A 21,207-nucleotide genomic window follows, 5' to 3' on the forward strand; every position below is an offset into this window, starting at 1 on the left:
TGCCCCTCCGATAAAGGGCAGAAAGCGCAGGCCAGTCTCAGGCCACGGGCGCACATCAACTGCGGCCCGGGGGATAGAGTCGGATCTTGGGCTCTTGCAGGAGCTACTTCTGCACAGGTGGAGGAGCAAGGGGCCCAGGTGAGAGCCCTGGACAGGTAGCCAGGAGGCCAAACTCATGCTCAGGCCTGCTGCTGACCTACTGGGTGACCTTAGCAGTCCTCTCCCCTCTCGGACCATCAGTTTCCCATGTGCACCATACAGAGTTTTGATGACTCGATCTTCTGTGAATCAGGGAGTTTGTGGTAGAGGCTGGAAAGAGTGGGGACTCTGGATTCCGTTCACTGGCTGTGTGAAGTGTGGCCATGTCATTTAACCTTTCTGAGCGTATCTGTAAAATAGTGGCTAGTGAGTTAGCAGGGTATCCTGGGGCCACAGCCTCGGGGGTTCCTCCAGTCTCTGTCAGACCAGTAAGTCTGGTCCTTTTTTGTGAATTTGAATTTTGTTCTACATTTTTCTCCTGCTCTGTCTAAGACCCTCTATTGTGATCCCTGTCAGAGCAGTTGGTGATGGTAGCTGGACACCATCTAGTGAAGTCCACTTTTCAGACAAAGATTAGACAGGTCTATAAAACACACAATAACACACGTGAGGAACGTGCTTCTTAGCTCAATCAAATATACAAGACCAAACGGGCAACTCCTGCCCCAAAACAAGATGAGAAGGCTGGAAGGGACAGGAAAACTGGAAAAACGGACATGCGGAACCCAGGGTGGAAAGGAGGAAAGCTCTGTCACATTGTGGGGATTGCAACCAATGTCATAAAACAATTTGTGTATAAATTTTTGAACGAGAAACTAACTGGCTGTTGCCGTCGAGTTGATTCCGACTCACAGTGACCCTACAGGACAGAGTAGAACTGCCCCATAGCATTTCCAAGGAGCAGCTGGTGGATTCAAACTGCCAACCTTTTGGTTAGCAGCCAAGCTCTTAGCCACTGCCAAAGCACCTCAGGCACAGTCACCATCTCTCTGTCAGTGGAAGCTTGCATGTTGCTATGATACTAAACAGGTTTCAGCAGAGCTTCCAGACTGAGACAGAGTAGGAAGAAAGGCCTGGCAATCTACTTCCAAAAATCAGCCAGTGAAAACCCTTTGGATCACATCAGTCCCAACCCACTGTGCATGCGGTCTCCATGAGTTGAGAGCCAATGCCACGGCAGCTGATAATGACAACAATGTAGCCTTAACTGAGTTACTTAACTTCTCAGTTACTTGATTTGCTGGTGTTGTCAGTAAATGAAGATTACTGTAATTCCTTCCTCAAAGGGTTGAGTGGAAGGTTAAATGAGAGGCTGTATGTTACACACATGGCTCAGGCGGGATACACATAAATCACTCAGCGAAAGGCTACTCCATAAGAAGGTGCACCACAGACTTGCCTTGCTCAGAGATGCTATGCACAACGCCGCTCAGGTGGGTAGCTTCTGGGGTCTTCTCGGGCACAGGTTCACCAGAAAGCTCCACGTCCTCAGAAGGAGAGGTTGGAGTTGGAGGTGCGTTTATCGGTTCTACTTTTGCCTCTCTAGGCTGAAAGGAGGAAACGAGACCCAAAAGATTCACTTGGCAGTAAAGCAGGAAAAAATGGCAGGGAAAAGAATATATCCACAAGTGCTGATTAAACCCACAAGAAAACCTACATCTGCCTGCCATTTACCTGGGTAATCACAGAACCTCCCAGGGCCTGACAGAGGTGCATGCTAAAGGTAATTAATAAATTCCGTCCACTTTACAGCAAGATTCTGCTAATCTCAGCTGAGCTCTTTGAGCACAGAGAACACACATCTGTGATCCCTGCATCCCAGCTGGTGCAGGGGAGGAGCTCAATAAAGAGCTGTTAGATGAGGGAATGAACGAAAGAATGAATGAATGAGCCAAGCTGCGCTCAGTAACTGCTGTATAAATCCCATCCCAGGTGTGTACTGGTCTTGGACGCCTATGAAATGAAAGATGGGTATGGTTTTCTTCCAAGGAAACTTTAGGATCTGTATAGCTTTTCCAAAGCCAGTAAGTGTCAACCAACTTTAACAACTAGGGGGAAAAAAAGCCAGCCAACAGTTGGAAACACAGCATGTCAGAAAACCAGAGACAAATCTTGACGTAGGGCTGTGGAGGCTGTGACATCACCCCCAGAGCCAGGATACAGGTAGCAGCTCATGAGACCCAGGGCTTATCAACATTCAAATAGTCTCATCACTTTCTGAGCTTCAGGGGCTGCACAGTGAATGTAAAGATTCTGCCGACCAGTGTTGAACTTGTGGTGTGAGCAAGAAATAAAGCTTTGTCTTGTTAAGACACTAAGATTTCAGGGTTAATTTGTTACTGCAGCATAACCTGCTCATCCTGACTAACAACAGAAAGTTATTTCTTTAATGTCAGAATCCAGGGTATAATAAATCTCTGGTCCATCAGAACAAGGAGGATTCTTGGGGTCCCATAACTTAGGGCTCAATGGTTCATTTCTTACAGTCAGATCCGGGACAAATCCTAGCTCTCCACTTATTAGCTATGTTGGGCAAGTCACGTAACCTCATGAAGCCTCGGTTTCCTCCTCTGTAAAAGGGGGACAATAATAACTACTTAGAAGGTAGAAAATGCATGGAAGTGCTCAGTACAGTGCCTGACCTATAGCACGAGCCCCACAAATGGTAGCTGTCACGAACATCATTAGAATTTTAAAATTATAAAAGAACAACTCCTTAACAGTGATTTTCTCTAGATGTTGGTATGAAAGGGGATTGTTTTATCTTTTTGTTTATCTGCACATCTCAAATTTTTGATAATGAATATGGAATATTTGTGTGATAAAAATAAATCTATTGTTTAGAGTACTACAAAGTTTCCAGGGTGAATGTATGAACGCTTCAAGGACTTGGGTCTTGAAGAATGTACAGGGTTTCAGAAAACAGAGATGGAGGGAGGGGTTGGGGTGACAAAGGACATGATATTGTCAGGGCCTGACAACCTGGACTTGGCAAAAGCCAAGAGCTCGAGGAGAGAAGCAGGGGACAGAGCCTGGGGAGACAGGAAGATGGAGGGAGATGGTTCCTTGGTGAGAAGAAGAGGCTTGGATTGAGGGCAATGGAGAGTCGCTGTGGGGTATTAGGCTGGGAGTGGCATGGCTGGGTGTGTGCTTTGGAGAGTACACCCTGTGGCAGTGAGAGCATGGATTAGGCAAGCTGAGGTTTAGGCCAAGAGACCAGGAGGTTGCAATAAAGAGGCCAAGTAAGGCAGGAACTAGGGCAGTGGTGGGGGAGCAGAGAGTAGGCACCATCCCAGGAAAGGTTGTGAAGAAGAGTGAGTAGGACATCCCCATGTCTCCCCAGCTGGAGACACCATCTAGCAGGGCATGTAAGGACTCCTCCCCTGGCGGTTCCTCTCCTCTCCTTGTTAGGGGTCTGGGCAGAAGCCACTTCACTGTAGTTCCCCGATGATGCCAAGGAAGCTGAAGAAAGCCCAGGAGTGAGGCTGCTTTATAAGGCATTTGGGCGTTGGGACAAGGCAGGTAGGGTGGGTGAGGGGTGGGAAGCACAGGAGGATGAGGTAACTCTGGTCTGAGCTCTATAACTCAAGGTGCAAAAGTTGGGTTTATACAAAATCACTGATTCCAGCTCATCAGCCACAAACTTCTTTCGGCAAACTCCCAGCAAGGCAGCTACAAGCCCCTGTCCAAGGGCAGAATACCATTCTGGTGAGCTGACGCTCAGTGTGGGGCTGAGGGGTCCTGCCTCAAGCAGGACGCTGTTGGCTTTCAAGGGGCAGCATGCATGCAGAGCCCGTGAAGTCTGTGATAAAGCAGGAATGTTGAGTCATTTCCTGAGACCCTACCATGAGCCAGGTCCTTGGCTGAGCCCTGGGGATACAGAATGAATAAATAAGACAGTGTGTCTGCCCTCAAACTGTCAGACCAGAGGGAAGACAAGGAAGCAGAGCCAAACACAACCAACTGTGATATAATGTGACACAGGGAACAACAGAAGTGAGAGCCAAGTGCGGGGAGGGGGACTTGGCAATTATGGCCTCCCAGGAGGGGGCATGGACCAGATCCTGAAGGATAGTTAGGAATTTTCAGACAGAAGGGTGGGGAAGGGCACTTCAGGTAAACAGAACCGTATGAGCTAGGGCATGAACCCGTTGCCATCTAGCCAATTCCAACTCATGATGACCCCATGTGTGACAGAGAAGAAGTGTGCTCCATAGGGTTTTCTTGTATGTAATCTTTTTGGAAGCTAATCACCAGGGTGTGTTCCATGGAGCAGACGGGCGGGCTCAGACTGACAACTTTTAGGTTAGAAGTCGAGCACAAACCAATTGTGCCACCTGGGGACCTTCAGCTAAGACATGAATGGAGGTGAAAGTGCTTGGTGTCTTTGGGAAGCTGTGAGCATTTGGGTGTAGTCACAAGAGAGGCCCTCAACCCTGGCTGTGGATCTGAATCACCGGCAGAGCTTTCTCTAAGTCCAGATTCTGGACCTCCCTCCACACCTACTGAATCTGAATTTCCAGGTATGCAGCCCAGGCAAAGGTCTTTTCTCAGAGACTCGACTCTCCATTCCACCCCCATAGGTGACGCTGATGCACAGCAAGGACTGACAACCAAAAAACAACCAAACCCATTGCCACTGAGTGGATCCCGACTCATAGCGACCCTATACAAAGGGATGCTAATTCTATCTCAGCATAAGATAGAACTTTCCAGAAATGGAAAACTGTCAGCAGAGGCTGACTGAGCACAGGGCACGAATGGGGTAGCAGGGACTCCTACTCTAAACGGGGAGGAGGGTAAGGAGGGCCTGGCTTTTTAAGTTCCTGATGGCTCAGATGGCCCATGATTCAGCTCCAGGGCTGTGGCTTGTGTCTTGGAGGGTGGCTGGCTGGAAAGAGTGGGGAAAAGGAAGTGAGATTTATTCCAAGAGAGAAACCAGACCGGGGGCGGGGGGAGTCTGAGGCGAAGAGGGAAATCCCCCGTCCCTGAGGGGTGGCTGCTAAACAGAACTCTGGAGCCCTTCCAGGAGATGGTGTAGAGGGAAGTCCCCAGCTGGGCTGTCCGTGTGTGTGTGTGTGTGTGTGTGCGTGTGTGCGTGTGTGCGTGTGTGCGTGTGTGTGCGTGTGTGCGTGTGTGCGTGTGTGCGTGTGTGTGCGCGCGCGCGCGCAAGTGACACAGCCCTCGGCGGAGCCCAAAGACCTGGCTCTGCCGCCTACAGGCTGGGCAGCCTCGGCAAAGTTCGTTACGCCTCGTGCCTAGGTGTCTGCCTCTGTGGAATGGATGGGAAAACACCTCCCTGCAAAGGACGCTGAAGGAAGTGAATTGCTCTGCAAAGAGCAAAGACAGGAGCACGTGGAAGATACTGATCGTCAGAACCTGACAAGTGAGCATTAGGACGGGCAGCTCCTGGGCCTTGAAGTCACAGCCCTGGGGGAATTCTCTTAGGACTAAGGGGCAATCAAAGGCGTATGGCAAGTCCAGACCAGGTGCTGGGGGAGGCCCCAAGAGCTACTGGATATCCTTGCTGGGTGTGACCATGAGCTGGACACTCTAATGCATCACCTCCCTCAATCCACACAACAGACTGACCAGGCAACATCAACGACAACAACCAACATTCACTGAGCAGTTGCTGTGGGCCAGGCTTGGGCCAGGCCTCTGACATGTGTCAGCTCCTCTAATCCTCACACTAACGCTGTGAGTTTCCATTTTAACCCCGGACGACACTACGACTGGAGAAGTTAAGTTACTGGCTCAAGATCAACAACCAGTATTTGGTGGAGTGGGGGCTCACACTTGGTGGGACTCCAATCTGCACCAAAACGACAACAACAACCCATGCCGTCGACTCAATTCCCACTCACGGCGACCCCAAGTGTTTTAGAGTACAACTTCTCCACAGGGCTTTCTTGGCTGTAATCTTTACAGGAACAGAATGCCAGGCCGTTTTTCCATGGTGCTGCTGGGTGGATTCAAACAGCCAACCTTCAGGTTAGCAGTCAGGCACAAACCGTTTGTGCCACCCAGGGACCTTCCAATCTGTACCAGTTCTCTTAAACATCACTAAGAAGAGTGAGGATGGTGACTATAAAAGTAGGTGTTCTGGGTGCCTCAAAGGCTACCAAATCCATCAAACCACCACCAACCTTTTTTGCCACTTCTCCAGACATACTGGGGATTTGTTTCGTAACCCCCCCATTATCTGCCTCTGTGTGCGCAATACCACGGTCCAGGGGAGAGGCCCCAGGTGGGGAGCCAATGGGCTCAGCTAGAGTACCGACTCTACCCCTGAGTGACCTTGGCAAAGCCACCTTGCCTCCTGAGCGTCTGTCTGCATATCTGTACAATGTGAGGCTGATGCCACCTTCCTTGCAGGGCAAGGAGGAAATGAAGGCATTACATACAAAAGCACCAGACACACGGCGGGAATCTAGAAATGGTGGTCCTCTTCCCTCCCTTCTCTTCATCCCCTCCCATTTCTCTGTCCATGTCCAAAGCTGCCCCACCCTTCAAAAAAGGGTACCCTGTCCACCAGGAAGCCATCCCTGACCACCTCCTCACCATGATCATCTCATGCTCTCAAACCAAACCCTCTTTTCCTGTCCCTATCTTGGGCAACCTTGGGTTATTGGCATCTCGGCTTGAGTTTGCCTCCCTCAGAGACTGTAAACTGGTGCCCTGGCAGGGAGGGGGTGCAGCATCAGGCTGAGAAGGCCCAAAGGACCACCGCTCTGTGCTTTGCTGCCCTGTGCCCTGGACACGCCCATGGAGCAGCCAAGGGCTGATAGGCACAGAGGATTGCAACACTGCCTAGCAATAGCCATCCTACCAGTCCCTGAGTAGGCAGTTGACCCTTGACTTCTTCCATCCCAGCTGCCTGAGAATTAGCTCTGGTCTTGGGTACAGGCCTCTGCAACACCGCCTCTCGCCAGTATCACAGGGTCATAGCCTGAAACCTGGAAAGGTCATTGGGAGACCCATGCACTAGCTCAAGCTCTGCCCATGCAACCTTGGGAAGAAGTCTCTTCCTCCCTACGGCCTCAATTTGCCTATCTGTACAAAGGGAAGTTTGAAAGAGGTGTCTTTTAAGTCCTTTCAGCTCATAGACCAAGAGGAGTCATTCAAACAGAACAAGGCGATACTGCATTGTTTAAAATCAGGAAAAGTGTGTGTCAGAGTTGTTTCCTTTCACCATACTTATTCAATATGTATGCTGAGCAAATAATCCGAGAAACTGGACTATATGAAGAAGAACGTGGCATCAGGATTAGAGGAAGACTCAAAAACAACCTTTGCTATGCAGATGACACAACCTTGCTCACTGAAAGCGAAGAAGACTTGAAGCACTTACTGATGAAGACCAAAGACCACAGCCTTCGGTATGGACCACACCTCAACATAAAGAAAACAAAAATCATCACAACTGGACCAATAAGCAACATTATGATAAACAGAGAAAATATTAAAGTTGTCAAGAATTTCATTTTACTTGGATCCACAATAAATGCCCACGGAAGCAGCAGTCAAGAAATCAAATGATGTATTGCATTGGGCGAATATGCTGCAGAAGACCTCTTTAAAGTGTTAAAAAGCAAAGATGTCACCTTGAGGACTAAGGTGCACTTGACCTAAGCCATGGTATTTTCAATTGCCTCATATGCATGTGAAAGCTGGACAATGAATAAGGAAGACCTAAGAAGAATTGGTACCCTTTGAATTATGGTGTTGGCAAAGAATATTGAATATACCATGGACTGCCAGAAGAACAGACAAATCTGTTTTGGAAAAAGTACAGCCAGAATGCTCATTAGAAGCAAGGATGGCGAGACTTTGTCTTATGTACTTTGGACATGTTATCAAAAGGGACCAGTCCCTGGAGAAGGACATCATGTTTGGTAAAGTACAGGGTTAGTGAAAAAGAGGAAGACCCTCAAAGAGATGGACTGACACAGTGGCTACAACAATGGGCTCAAACATAGCAACGACTTGAGGATGGCGCAGGACTGGGCAGCGTTTTGTTGTGTTGTACATAAGGTCGCTAAGAGTCGGAACCGACTCCATGGCACCTAACAACAACAAAGCTCTACAGTCCTATTCTGCCCCACCCAGACCCCTGTAGCCACAAGTCTATAATTTAGTAGCTTCTGTCTTATTTCCATATATCTACTTTTTTCTATCCAAAGTAAGCTGGACCCGTTGAGGTGACTGCTGGGACTTCTCTGTTTTCTTTGACTCAGACACTGCTTGCTGTTTTCATTAAAAATGGGCTGCTTGGTGTCCCCATAGTCTGACTCAGTGCTTCTGAAACCACTTCCTCGTCTCAGCCTCAGTGCATTCCCAGGAGTGGGGAGGACTGCACACCGGGGAGGAGGCTGCCTTTTCCATGGCCAGAAGCGAACCCTCGGGGAGGACTTTGCACCTCTGGTGGGGGCGGGGGGGCTTTTCTTCTCCCTCACAGCTGAGCCCTGAGCAAATGTTTCAACAGTCACCATTTAGGGTCATTTCCCTTGTGCCAGACACTGGGCTAAGACCTGCCTCTGCACTGCCTCATCTAACCTCGCAACAACCCCATGGAACAGGATACGATGATTACCATTTTATGAAAGAGGAACCGAGACTCAGAGAGGCTAAGTGACCCAACGTCACAGAGCTGGGAAATGACAGAGCACCACGTCTGCCTTTGGACAGCAGTCCTCTTGTGTCCACAGCACAGGATGGCACTGAGGTAAACGGCATTCCAGTTCACCTGGGGTATTTTCAAAATGCCCAGTGGCCAGTACTTTCCTGAACCTTCCCCCAGGTAAGCCAAAGATCGAGGTCACAGATCTGAGGACAGAGACATCAGGCCTGGGGTTCTGGGGATCCCCCGATGCCCCTCAGCCCCTAAAAGCGGACCAAGATTGCATGGTGCAGGACTCCAGCACTCACCGGGGCTTGAGTGTAGGTGATGGCCTCTAGGATCTCAGCCACTCCATCTGTCTCCTGAAGCCCACTCGTCTCTCCCGAGGCCTGTGCAGAGACAAATCACACCACACACCCGGCAGAGAGGGGGCAGTTTACAAGAGAGCCTGACAAGTGGGAAAGTAACAGAAATGTGGAAGAACCCGTATGTGGGTGTGTATGAGCAAAAGAGAAAACGAGAGAGAATGCGGTGTGCACACGTGTGTGCATGTTTGGCTATTCTTTACTTTTCCTTCCACATTTTATTGCTCAAGCAAACAAACCAAAAACAATTTATTCACAGTCTCTCTAATACATCTGCTTTCATTTTTTCAGGTTCCCTTCAACTTCTGTCAAAAGGCACTCTAATCTTTGCAGAGTTGTAACCGGGATTCTACGTTGAGAACCGTTACACCCTAAGTATCCCTTCATGTTGCTACGTAATCTTCAGAATTAGCCTTCTACAAATGGCAACCAATGAGTCTGTGCGCCATGGCTGTGTAACCAATCCCTTATTGTTGGACTCGATTGCTTCTACTTTTTCACTATTAACAGTAATGCAGAGATGAATGACTGAACACATGTAAGGTTTTCCTGTCCTCGGCGTCGCCGGAACACCAGGCTGGGTCCCAGGCTCGAGGTGTACAGTCATTCTTAGAGTCAAATTCCACTCTGGGGGACTTCCCCACTAAACTGACAGCAACGTTTGCTAAATTAATGAAATCAACTTATGTTTTGTTTTTGGGTTGACACCATCCAAAGAGGAACGGAAGCTCCAGGGATATGCCACCTCTGCTAGGCCTCTAACTTTTGCATCACGCGCCCCTTCTGCTTGGAATGCCCTTCGGCCTCTTCATCTGGCCTCCTCCTGCTTGTCATTGGCCAGGTGTCAACTCCTCTTTGATTAGTTCCTGTTCTTCCTCTTTCCCCTCCCTGCCCCACCCCTCCCCTTTAGTTCAATCACACTCAGCTCTGTCCTTGTGTTTGGCTGTGTAGGTTGTGTGTGCAGCTTGAGGACGGGGACAGTACCCAGATTATCCCTGTATCTCCAGCACCTGCCCAGGGCCATCACCTGGCAGGTGCTTAGTAAGTTTTGGAAGGAGGAGGGGGGAGGGAGGGAAGGAGGGAGTAAGGAAGGAAGGAAAGGAAGAAATGAGCCATCTTTTTTCTTGCCCACCCACCAACTTAGGAACTAATTCACTTGCCAAGCACAAAAGCTAAATTTAGGTTAGCTTTTATAGGAATTCACACCCAGAATGTCTTAGAGTTTTAACTTTGATTTTAGAATCCCGACACCCTTGCCTGGCAGGAAGGCTGGAAACCAGGCCATTGCCTGCCACAGCTACGGAAGAACCTAACACCTTGTAAGAAGCAGAACCCCAAACGCCAAAGAGTTGGCTGAAGCTCTTAAAAAACTAAAATAAAAAAATTTAAAAAGCCCAAAATAGGACTTGATGCAGCGCTTGCCAAGATGAGAGATTTCAGAGACACCATGACGTTAGAGATGAGGAATTGCCTCGACACCCGACCCTTCCTTGGCGGGCTGCTGCCAGGGCTGCACGGCCCACTGTGGGGGTGGGGGGACTCACCGAGGACTCTTCAGCTTCACACAGCTCCTCAGGGGCCCTGGGGTCAGCGTGGATGGTGAGCTGCTGTATGGAGCCCTGGGGAAAAGCAGAGGGGTCAGAAGCCACCATTTGCGCATCTACAGCACAACCAGCAGTGGAAACCATGCTTTTTTTGTAACAGAGAAGAACACAAGAAAGAATGTGTGTGAGAATGTGTGACGAGGTCATCAAGCCACCCCTTGGCCATTCTCCTTATATTATATCTCCAATATAAAACAAACCTCATTAGCTGGAGAGGTCCTTGGAGAGCACCGTGTTCAAACAAAAAAACCAAACCAGTTGCCGTGAAGTTGATTCCAACTCACGGTGACCCCATGTGTGTCACAGCAGAACTGTGCTCCATATGATGTTCAATGGCTGATTTTTTTTTTGCCAGGTCTTTCTTCCAAGGTGCCTCAGGGTGGACTCAAACCTCCAGCCTTTACAATTAGCAGCCAAGCACTTAACCATCTGCACCACCCAGGAACTCCTCTTCAAATATGCCAAGTGCTTTTACATAGAGTATCTTATTTAACTCACCAACCTGTCAAGTAGGTTTTATTCTCCCCACTTTACAGATGAGGAAACAGAGAGAAGCTCAGAGGATTCAAGTACTGTCTAAAATCATCAGGCTAGTAAGTTGAAGACATAGCATGGGGAACTAGGTTTTTGAGTTCCAAGCCTAGCATTGTTCTCATCACAACACACATGCCTCTCTGAGGACACAGGAATAAAATAATATCAGTGATAAACCCATTGGCGCACAGAGTCAATTCTGACTCATAGCAACCCTGTAGGACAGAGTAGAACTGCCCCATAGGGCTTCCAAGACTATAATCTTTACGGAAGCAGACTGCCACATCTTTCCCCCGCACAACAGCTGGTGGGTTCGAACTGCTGACCCTTTGGTTCACAGTCGAGTGCTTAACCACTGTGCCACCAAGTTTCCTTATAATAATGATATTTGTTCGTATTTAGTGCACGGTGAGTCTGTGCCCGAGAGCCTCCCTCATCTGCTGGGAATAGGACTTTGACACTCACGGTGAATCTCTCCAGCCCTGTGGCTCCTGCATTGCCCACGAAGATGCCCGCACTGGGTTCTATACCCAAGGCCTGGGAGGACCGCTGGAAGGCGACGTGGCTGTGCTCCTCACAGTCCATAAGCAGGGCCACTTCCTCACCCTGGACGATCACGGCAAAGCGGTTCCACCTGTGGGTCATCACAGGCACCAGGAAGACAGCAGCTTCACGGGACACGTGAGAGCCGGGCTCTGTGTAGTAGAGGATGATCCGCTGGCGGCCGTCCTCCACACCCGAGAGCCGCAGGCCCAGGTAGATGACTTTCTGGAAGGCATCTGTGATAGCAAACAGCACACCACCTTGGGTGCTGCTGGGCTTCACCATGACGCCGATGGCGAAGTCCCTGAAGAAGGTGGGTGGGATGAGGGTCCTGGCCGGGCGACCAATGTTGGCGCCAGGCCCGAAGCTGTAGGCTGGGAAGCCACCGTAGCCTGTGACAAAGGACACGGAGGAGGGCAATGGGACGCCAATGAGCTCCGTGAGGTCCAGGTGGCCCTGGGAAGCCAGTTCTGCAGGGAGAGAAGAGAGACCACGCATCATACACGTATTCTACTATGACTGGAAGTGAGCAGGAAAGAAAAAGTCCCACTGTATTTTCTAAATTTGTATTTTTCAAACTCTTGTGGCAATGATCCACAATAAGAAATGCATTTACATCACAATACAACCTGTACATATATTGTTGTTGTTGGTAGCTGCCGTCAAGTGGGCAACGGAACAGAATGCTGTCCAGTCCTATGCCATCCCCATGATGGGTTGTGGACTGGACAGTTGTGACCCATAAGGTTTTCACTGGCTGACTTTCGGAAGTAGATCACCAGGCCTTTCTTCCTAGTCAATCTTAGTCTGGAAGATCCACTGAAACCTGTTCAGCATCATAGTAACACACAAGCCTCAGTGACAGGTGGGTGGTGACTGTGCATGAGGTGCACTGGTCGGAAATCGAACCCAGGTCTCCTGCATGGAAGGCAGGAATTCTACCATTGAACCACCAATACCTCACATACATATATAAATAAATATATATCTGCAATACTGAAATAAATGTTTCATTAAACATTACTTAAATACTCATCAGGCACTCTGATATTTTCTTTCCTATTTAATTAGTATTTTCCCTTATATTTTAGTAAAAATCATGCTCGATAAGGGCCACAATAGATGGACCCTGACAGAACAGGAGAAAAACCCAAAAAAGAACTCAAATTTTTTAAAAGTCCAGACTTACTGAACCAGTTGAGACTATAGGACTCCCTGAGACAATCACCCTGAAACTATCCCCTGAGGATAGCGAAATAACAGATTGGCACACAAATAAAGGATATCACCCATGAGTACAGTGCTCTATTTAAAAAAAAAAAATCTATATAAGACCAAAAGGTCAACAATTACTCTAAAGCAAAGATGAGAAGATAAGGGGGCAGGGAAACTAGAGCACTGGAAACAGAACAACCAGAAAGCAATTAAAGAGAATGCTCACACACTTGAAAAATGTAACCAATGTCGCTGAACATTTTATGTAGAATTGTCAAATGGGAACCTAATTTTCTGTGTAAGTTTTCACCAAAAATACAATAAAATATTTAAAAAAAAGAGAGAAGCAACTCTTCTTATAAAAAAATAACTATCGAGTAAAAAAAAAAGTCATGCTGGAAATAAACAAAAACCTCAAACCCACTGCCGTCAAGTCAATTCCAACTCACAGAAATTTACAGGACAGTAGAGCTGCCCCATAGGGTTTCCAGGGCTGTAAATCTTTACGGAAGCAGACTGCTACATCTTTCTCCCACAGAGCAGCTGGTGAGTTCATATCGCTGATGCTTTGGTTAGCAGCTGAGCACTTTAACCACTGAGCTACCAGAGCTTTTCATTACCCACTAGTGGGTCATGACCTGCAGTTTGGAAAACTTTCCAAAATATTTCCTGTCCTAGAATATATAATATGCACCCATCAGCTTTCAGATTTTTCCCCCACTGCTTTCTATAAAACTAGGTAGGTTTTATTTATTTTGTTTTGTTTTATTTTGAATGTGGTCTGCTGTTTAAGTGCCTCAGGGAGTGGGAAAAGACGCAGGGACCAAGTGAAGTGTCGCAAGACCTCAGGAGAGTTGAAATTTACACTGTGGAGTTGGTTGTCATTGTCGTAACCATCATCAGTACTCCCCGAGCAGTCACTGTGTACCTGCTGCCGTTCTAAGCTCTTCACAGACTTTAGCTCATTTAATCCTCACAACAACCTTATGAAGTTAGATACTATTATTGGCATTTTACTTCTGAGGAAACCAAACCTTAGAGAAATTAAGAAATTTGTCCAACGTAAGTTTGACCCAGGGTTCAAACCCAGGGCACGTGACCCAGAGTCTGGGTTCTTAACCACCACACCCTAGGGGGAGAAATGATAGGTTTCCTCATAGATTGCATCGCTAGGTGCTGTCAAGTCAATTCTGACTCACAGCCACCCAGTGTGACAGAGTAAAACTGCCCCACAGGGTTTTCTAGGCTGTAATCTTTACAGGAAAAGATCACCGGGTCTTTCTCCGGTGGAGCTGCTCAGTGGGTTCAATCTGCTGACTTTTCGGTTAGCAGCTGAGCGCTTAATCATGTCCCTCCCCCCACCCCCACCCTACCCCCATTTCCACCTAGCAGTCCTTATCTGAAAGAAAAATTAGAGTTATTAGGAGTTTCATTAGGGGTGATCAGGTTGGTAATGAAATTACATTTCAGCTCCTTCTCAGCCCAGGGATCCTTTGGTGGCCTGGAAAGGAACCCAGGCTCAGAGCCTTGGTCCATCCAACCATGGTCCCTGGGAGAAGGCTGCAGGCTAGCATGCAGGGACCCCCACCCACTGCTGAGACACCCGTGATGGCCAAGGTGCCAGCAGGACCCAAGGAGAGGTGGACAGGACCACAGCAGCCAAGACAACGGACAAGGAAGGCTTTTTGGCCTTGGAAGTGGTACCAGGTCCTGAGGGTTCAGCAGATGAGAAGGCCTGAAATGAGTAGGGTTCAGAATCAAGCTATGTCCTCCCCCAGGGGCCAGGAGCAGGCAGACTCACCTGGCAATGCCTGGGCTACAGCCAAAGGCCAGAGACCTGTGAGAACCTCAGTGACAAAAGGAGGCTTGGCAGGCTGGTCTCCAGAGAAGACCCAAGCTGCTCTAGGGCACCTCCGAGTAAAGCCCCACCTGATGAATCAAACCCGCTTTCCAGTGCACCCAACTTGCCACTGTCTTCTTGGACACAACTTACTAGCTGTGTGACCTTGGGCAAGTCATGTAACTGCTCCCAGGCTGGTATCTTCCTCTATGGTATGGGGTAACAGTATGTGATCCAGGGGGACGCTTAAATGTGACCATCCATGTAAACCCTGGTAAAGAAAGTAGTAAGGCAAGAAACATTTATGCGCTACTCTTTATTTTCATAACATTCACTCAACAACCGCAATGGGCACAGATTATTACCTCTACTGTGCTGACAAGGAAAATAAGCTGAACTGGGTTCCTAGGTGTCCTGCCCCCTGCGCCCCCGAGCTCCCAGTAAATAATAACCTTGTTTTTCACCCATGATTTTACTTAGTCCTCACAGCAGCCCTGGGAATGACTGGCTATTGTTCCATTTTACAGATGAAGTACTGAAGCTTAGGAAGAGGACATGACTGGCCTGTGGTTATACAGCTAGTGAGTGGCAGGCTGTTTCGAGCCCTGGGCCGGTCTGACCTCTCTTTGGGTCACTGCTGCAGCCTCACTGAAATGGGGGCTCTCTCCCAGGGGTTCTGGGTGGGGCTCGACCCAGTTGCTGTACCAATGATCCTTCGGCAGCAAGAAGGATGGAGTCAGAACCCCAGGGGGTCTAGGGACTCAAGTTTCCCATGGGTGGCCATGCGAGTTCCTGGAGGATCCAGAGAAAGAGAGGCTCCAACTCCTGACCCCTACCCTGTAGCACCCACAGGGAGGACTTTCCACAGTCAGCAACTAGTGTGTGTGTGTGTGCATGCATGGGTGTGTGTACGCATGCATGGGTGTGTATACATGTGTGCACGGGTGCATACGTGTGCATATGCTTGTGCGTGCATGTGTGCACAGGTACGTGTGTGTGCACGTGTATGCATGCACGTGTGCCTGTGTGGATGTGTACATGGGTGTCTGCATGTCTGTGTGTGAAAATTTATTACAAAATACTTAGGGCATTCAAAAAGGTATAAAGAATCATACAAGGAACATGCCTGTGCCCACCACCCCACTTAAGAAACAACATGTCAATTGAGCTGGAGCTCTCACTGACTCTCGCCAATTACATTCTCCCACCCACATCCCAGAGGGAACTGCTCTCTGGATAATTCGGTGTTTATCATTCCCATGCATTTCTTTATATGTTTACAATATGTGGATGTGTCTCAAACAGAATGTAGAATCACTGTGCATGATTCCACACCTCATGTAAATAGTAGCATGCTGCCTGCATTCTTCCGGCACTTACTGTCCCCTATTCTCCACTCAACATTGTATTTTTGAGATTCATCCTTGTTGGTACATGTGGCTCTAGGTCATATGTTTTCACAGTAGTACCTTGTGGTATAAATAAACCACGTGCTCATTTTTCTGTTGATGGTAAGTGAGGTCTCCGTCACTATTACAAACAATGCTATTTTGGGCTTTCTTATACGCACTCAGGAGCCCTGGTGTCGCAGTGGTTAAGAACTCAGAGAGAGAAGATCCATCTCCTGACCCCTACCACGCAGCACCCACAGGGAGGACTATCCACAGTCAGCAACTAGTGTGTGTGTGTGCATGCATGAGCATGTATATGTGTGTGCACATGTGCGTCGGCAGTTCAAATCCACCAGCCGCTCCTTAGAAACCCTATGGGGCAGTTCTACTCTGTCCTATAGGGTCACTATGAGTCGGAATCAAGTCGCCAGCAACGGGTTTGGTTTGATTTTTTGTGTGTGTGTGTGATTGTTTTTTTGGTTTTATATGCAGTCAGGAAATCAAACAACACGTTGCATCGGGAAAATCTGCTGCAAAAGATCTCTTTAAAGTGTTAAAAAGTAAAGATGTCACTTTAAGGACTAAGGTGCTCCTGACCCAAGCCATGGTATTTTCAATCGCCTCATATGCGTGTGAAAGCTGAACAATGAATAAAGAAGACCAAAGAAGAATCGATGCCTTTGAATTGTGGTGCTGGCAAAGAATATTGAGTATGCCATGGGCTGCCAGAAGAACGAATAAATTCATCTTGAAAGTAGTACAGCCAGAACGCTCATTGGAAGCAAGGATGGCGAGACTTCATCTCACATACTTTGGAAAAGTTATCAGGAGGGATCAGTCCCTGGAGAAGGACATCATGCTTGGTGAAGTAGAGGGTCAGTGAAAAAAGGGAAGACCCTCAATGAGATGGATGGACACAGTGGCTGCAACAGTGGGCTCAAGCGTAACGATGATTAAGATGGCGGCACAGGACCAGGCAGTGTCTCATTCTGTTGTACATAGGGTCGCTGTGAGTTGGAATCGACTCAATGGCACTCAACCACAACCACAACATATGTGTCTCTGAGTGTGTACTGTGCACGTTTCTCTAGGGAATCCACCTGGGGGTGGAATTACTGGCGGATACAGGTAGGTGCGTGTTCAACTTCACTGAATGTCGCTAAGTGTGCTCTGAAGCGGCTTTTGCATGTCCAGCAGCAGCACACTCTTGTTAACCTTTAGGGTTTGCAATTTGGGAGGGGCCCAAGGGGCTTTTCAACTGTAGTGATAGTGTTTATTTCTTAAACTAGTAAGAGTCAAAAGAAGTACTCACTGTCTTATTCTTTATAACTTATTTTGTGTCAAATATTTCACATTTTAATGAAAAAACTTACACCCTCCTCAACAGAGGAGCACATCTGATCACGTGGTTGTTCTGCTTAGAAGCCTTCCGTGGCTACCCAGGTTGGTAGAGTCAGGGCCAGGCTGTGGCCGCCTGGCTTGAGAGGCCTTTTTCGGTCAGGATCCAGCTGCACCCCCTACTCCACAACATTCCCTGGCACGGTCCCCCAAGGGCCCCATGCTGTCCAGGTCTTCACACATCAGCCAGAATGAACGTGTTCTCCTCTGCTGCTCACCCCACCCTACCCCACCCGGCACACACACACTTTGCCTGAATAACCTCTGCTCATCCATCAAGACTCAGCCCAGCCTCCAAACCAAAATAACCAAACCCACTGCTGTGACTCACAGCGACCCTATAGGATGGAGGAGAACTGCCCCATAGGGTTTCCAAGGCAGTAATCTTTACGGAAGCAGACTGCCACACCTTTCTCCCGAGGAGCAACTGATGGGTTCAAATCAACCACCTTTCAGTTAGCACCAGAGCACTTAACCACTGCACAGCCCAGCCTCACCTCCCCTGAAATCTCTTGTTTCACCTCCCACAACCCCCCTTCCCTGAGGGACCCCACACCAGGGTCCTCCATCATAGCCCTAGAACACTGCATATGTCACTGTTGGGTCTCATGTCTCTCTCCCCACTGGAGACTGAGGACAAGGACTGTACATTCATCTCTGTTCCCAGTGCTCAGCCCAGTGCTCGTGGATGAATGAATGAATGAAGTCCAACTCCTTCATTTTACAAAAGCTGAAACTGAGGTTGAAAGAGAGAAAGTATTTGCTGGCCACAAACTCAGATCTGATTCTCAATCTAATGCCTTTGCTCTCTAATTTGCAACTTACTTTAAAACAGAAATTAATTTTAACTATGACTCAAACCCCAGAAGGCATAAATGACAAGATTAATACATCTGGTTGAATTTGACTACAAAAAATAAAAAAGTTCTACACAGCAAAAAAAAAAAAATCCCCACAATGCCAAATAAAAACCAAAAGCTGGGGAAAAAATATTCACCATATACATCACAGATGAAAAACTAATTTCCTTAATACCTGAAACACTCCTACAAATGAATAAGCAATTTCATATGCTTAAATTTTTATTTTATTCATTTTATTTCCAGTAACCCAGTGCCATTGAGTCGATTCCGATTCACAGCAACCCTATATTTCCAGTAAAGGACATAAGAACGGCTCTTAAACATATGAAAAGAAACTCAACCTCACTCATCATGAGAGAAATGCAAGGTAAGATGACAAAGAGATACCATTCTCCAATCAGACTGGCAAAGATGAGAATGTTGGGTAAGAAGCTGTGCTGGCAAAGCTTTGGGGAGACAGGGTCTCTCATGCATTGCCGGTGGGTGTGTAAACTGGTATAAAATCTGTGGGAGGCAATTTGACAATATTTATCAAAATTACAAAGGCACACATACTCTTTGACCCAGCAGTTGTAATTCTAGGATTTTTTTTTTGTAGATAAAGTTACATATGTGAAATATAATGTATGTACAAGAATATTCACTGCAGTGTTATTTAAAATTCACCTAAATGTCCATCTTTGGGAATGGCTAAATTAATAGTAGATGATGATATATCTATACAATGAATTGCAATGCAGCCTTTAAAAAGATGTGATTCCACAGGTATGAATATGAAACAATCAACAAGATGTATTAAGCAAAAAATAAAATAAAAAGGTGCAAAACAGAATTGCTCTCAGTTGGAAATATTACGTATACACCTATATACATATGTGTGTGTGTGTGTGTGTGTGTGTGTGTGTGTGTGTGTGTGTATACATATAGTAGAATGTATCTAGAAAGATATAAAAGAAAATAGTACCAAAGGTTGTCTCCAGGTAAGGGAGCTGGGTGGCTGGGGGCAGGAGTCTGAAACAGACTTCCTTTTCACTGGATGCCCTCTTGTACTTACTGAATTTTATGCCTTGTACATGGTATGAAAAATAAAGACATATACATATTTTTAAAGACATTAACTTCCCTTTTAGAAATTATAAAACCTATTCTTGCTCTCCTTCACTGAGATATAGCCCATCTTTGTTCAGAAAGAAATAAAGGAAGGGAAGGAGAGAAGAAGGAAGGAGGAGGGAGGGAGGGAAAGAAAGTAAGTAAGAAAGAAAAAAGCAAAGAAATCAAAGGAAAAAAAAAGAATAGAAATAAAAGTAAACATCCCACCAGGAGCTCTGTTTTAAGAAAAGAAAAAAAAAAAAAAAAAAACTCACTAGCACCCTGCTGTTCTGCTTTCTTCTTCATTTATCTAATCTGGTGATAGAGCTTTTCCTTCAGCTCCTGCCTCTTTCTCCTCTGCTGAGAACAGGATGGGGAAGCCCCCTTCTAGCTGGGATGCTCCAGGTCTGGGAGAGTTCGAGGTTCCAAAGCAAGTAAATGGGTCACAGCCTCACATCCAGTGGCTTGTGTCCAAGTGGCATCATGGGGGTTCAAGGGCAGGGTTCAGGGGACCAGGTGGGGCAGGGGGTGTGCAGGGGCAGACAGGTTCCCACCTGGAAGCCTGCTTAGACCAGCCCACTGTTCCTCATGGCTGGCGTAGCCTCGGCTTCCACGTGGCAATTGGTGGAATTTGTATTCCCAGAGGGATTCTGCTAAAAATAATGATAATAATAATCACAAATCTATCCAACTTCCTTGTTCTACAGACAAGGGGAATGTGCCATGACCAGAGACACACCCAGGAAGTGGCAGAAGAAGCAGCAAAGCTGGACAGAGGGTGGTTGTGAGTCCACTCGGGGGCTGACTTGGAATCACAAGTCGATCGGAGCCAGCAAAAGAAAGAGCCAGCCGAGGAGAACGCTCTCAACTTTGGACAGAGCCAGGTTCGGGTCCAACTTTGGTCATTTACCAAGTGCGTGGCCTTTGGGCGGATGACTTAATGGTGATGGTGATGTGGGGATGTCCCCACCCACCTCGCATGGTTGAGGTGGGGACCCATTGAGAACACGGATAGGAAGTGCAGGTGCTCAACACACGGTAGCTATCGATGTTTGATTCGATTCAAACATACAAACTTAGCAAAAACCAAAGTCTGCAAAGAGATGCCTTCCTATCCTTCCCCACTCCGCCGCCCAGGCCTCAGACATGCGTGGAGGAAAAGTGTGTCGGCGGCCAACAGGCCTGTTTCCACCAGGCTGGCCACAGAGGGAGCCAAGCCCACGACTCTCCAGGAAGCCCAGTCAGCCCAGCCCTGCCCTCAGCTCCCTCCCCTCCCTCCCCATGCAGTCCTGTGGTGGCCTGGCAGGGAGCGACCCCTGGCCTGGAGTGACCCGTGCTCAGGGATGCCCCTGGGGCTGCTGGCTCATTTCCACTTGGCCTCCAGCAGGAGGGCCACCTGTTTAGGCAGCCACCAGGGAGGGGAGGAGAAGCCAGGAGCCAAGACAAACTGGCCAGGCAACTTGGTCCATGGCTTGTCCCGGAATGGCTCTGTGCTGAGCAGGAAGATGGGAGGCGAGGTCACAGCTGGTGGGAAGTCACTCCCACTGTCCTGGGCGGGAGGAAGACCCAGCAGAGGGGGGCCATGCTCATTAGGGCTAATCATGGAGCTCTCCAGCCTCAGGAATCTTGAGGTCCTTCCTGGGAGGAGGCCACACTTCTCTACAGATAATAATACCTATCTTGTAGGACAGTTGTGTGACTTG

At 47.9% G+C, this 21,207-nt stretch overlaps 1 protein-coding gene across 1 annotated transcript in view; it reads right to left on the reverse strand.

The window, feature by feature from the left end:
* Positions 1 to 21,207, reverse strand: part of COL15A1 (collagen type XV alpha 1 chain) — a 118,193-nt gene that overhangs the window by 64,774 nt on the left and 32,212 nt on the right. The window contains exons 3-6 of the mRNA XM_012554375.2: positions 11,631 to 12,178; positions 10,572 to 10,646; positions 8,971 to 9,051; positions 1,439 to 1,586 (exon numbers count right to left, since the gene is read on the reverse strand). Coding sequence (XP_012409829.1) covers positions 1,439 to 1,586; positions 8,971 to 9,051; positions 10,572 to 10,646; positions 11,631 to 12,178 — 852 coding nt within the window. The remainder of the gene's footprint in view (positions 1 to 1,438; positions 1,587 to 8,970; positions 9,052 to 10,571; positions 10,647 to 11,630; positions 12,179 to 21,207) is intronic.

This window comes from Trichechus manatus, unplaced genomic scaffold, assembly GCF_000243295.1.
Source record: "Trichechus manatus latirostris isolate Lorelei unplaced genomic scaffold, TriManLat1.0 scaffold00016, whole genome shotgun sequence".
Taxonomy (NCBI): domain Eukaryota; kingdom Metazoa; phylum Chordata; class Mammalia; order Sirenia; family Trichechidae; genus Trichechus; species Trichechus manatus.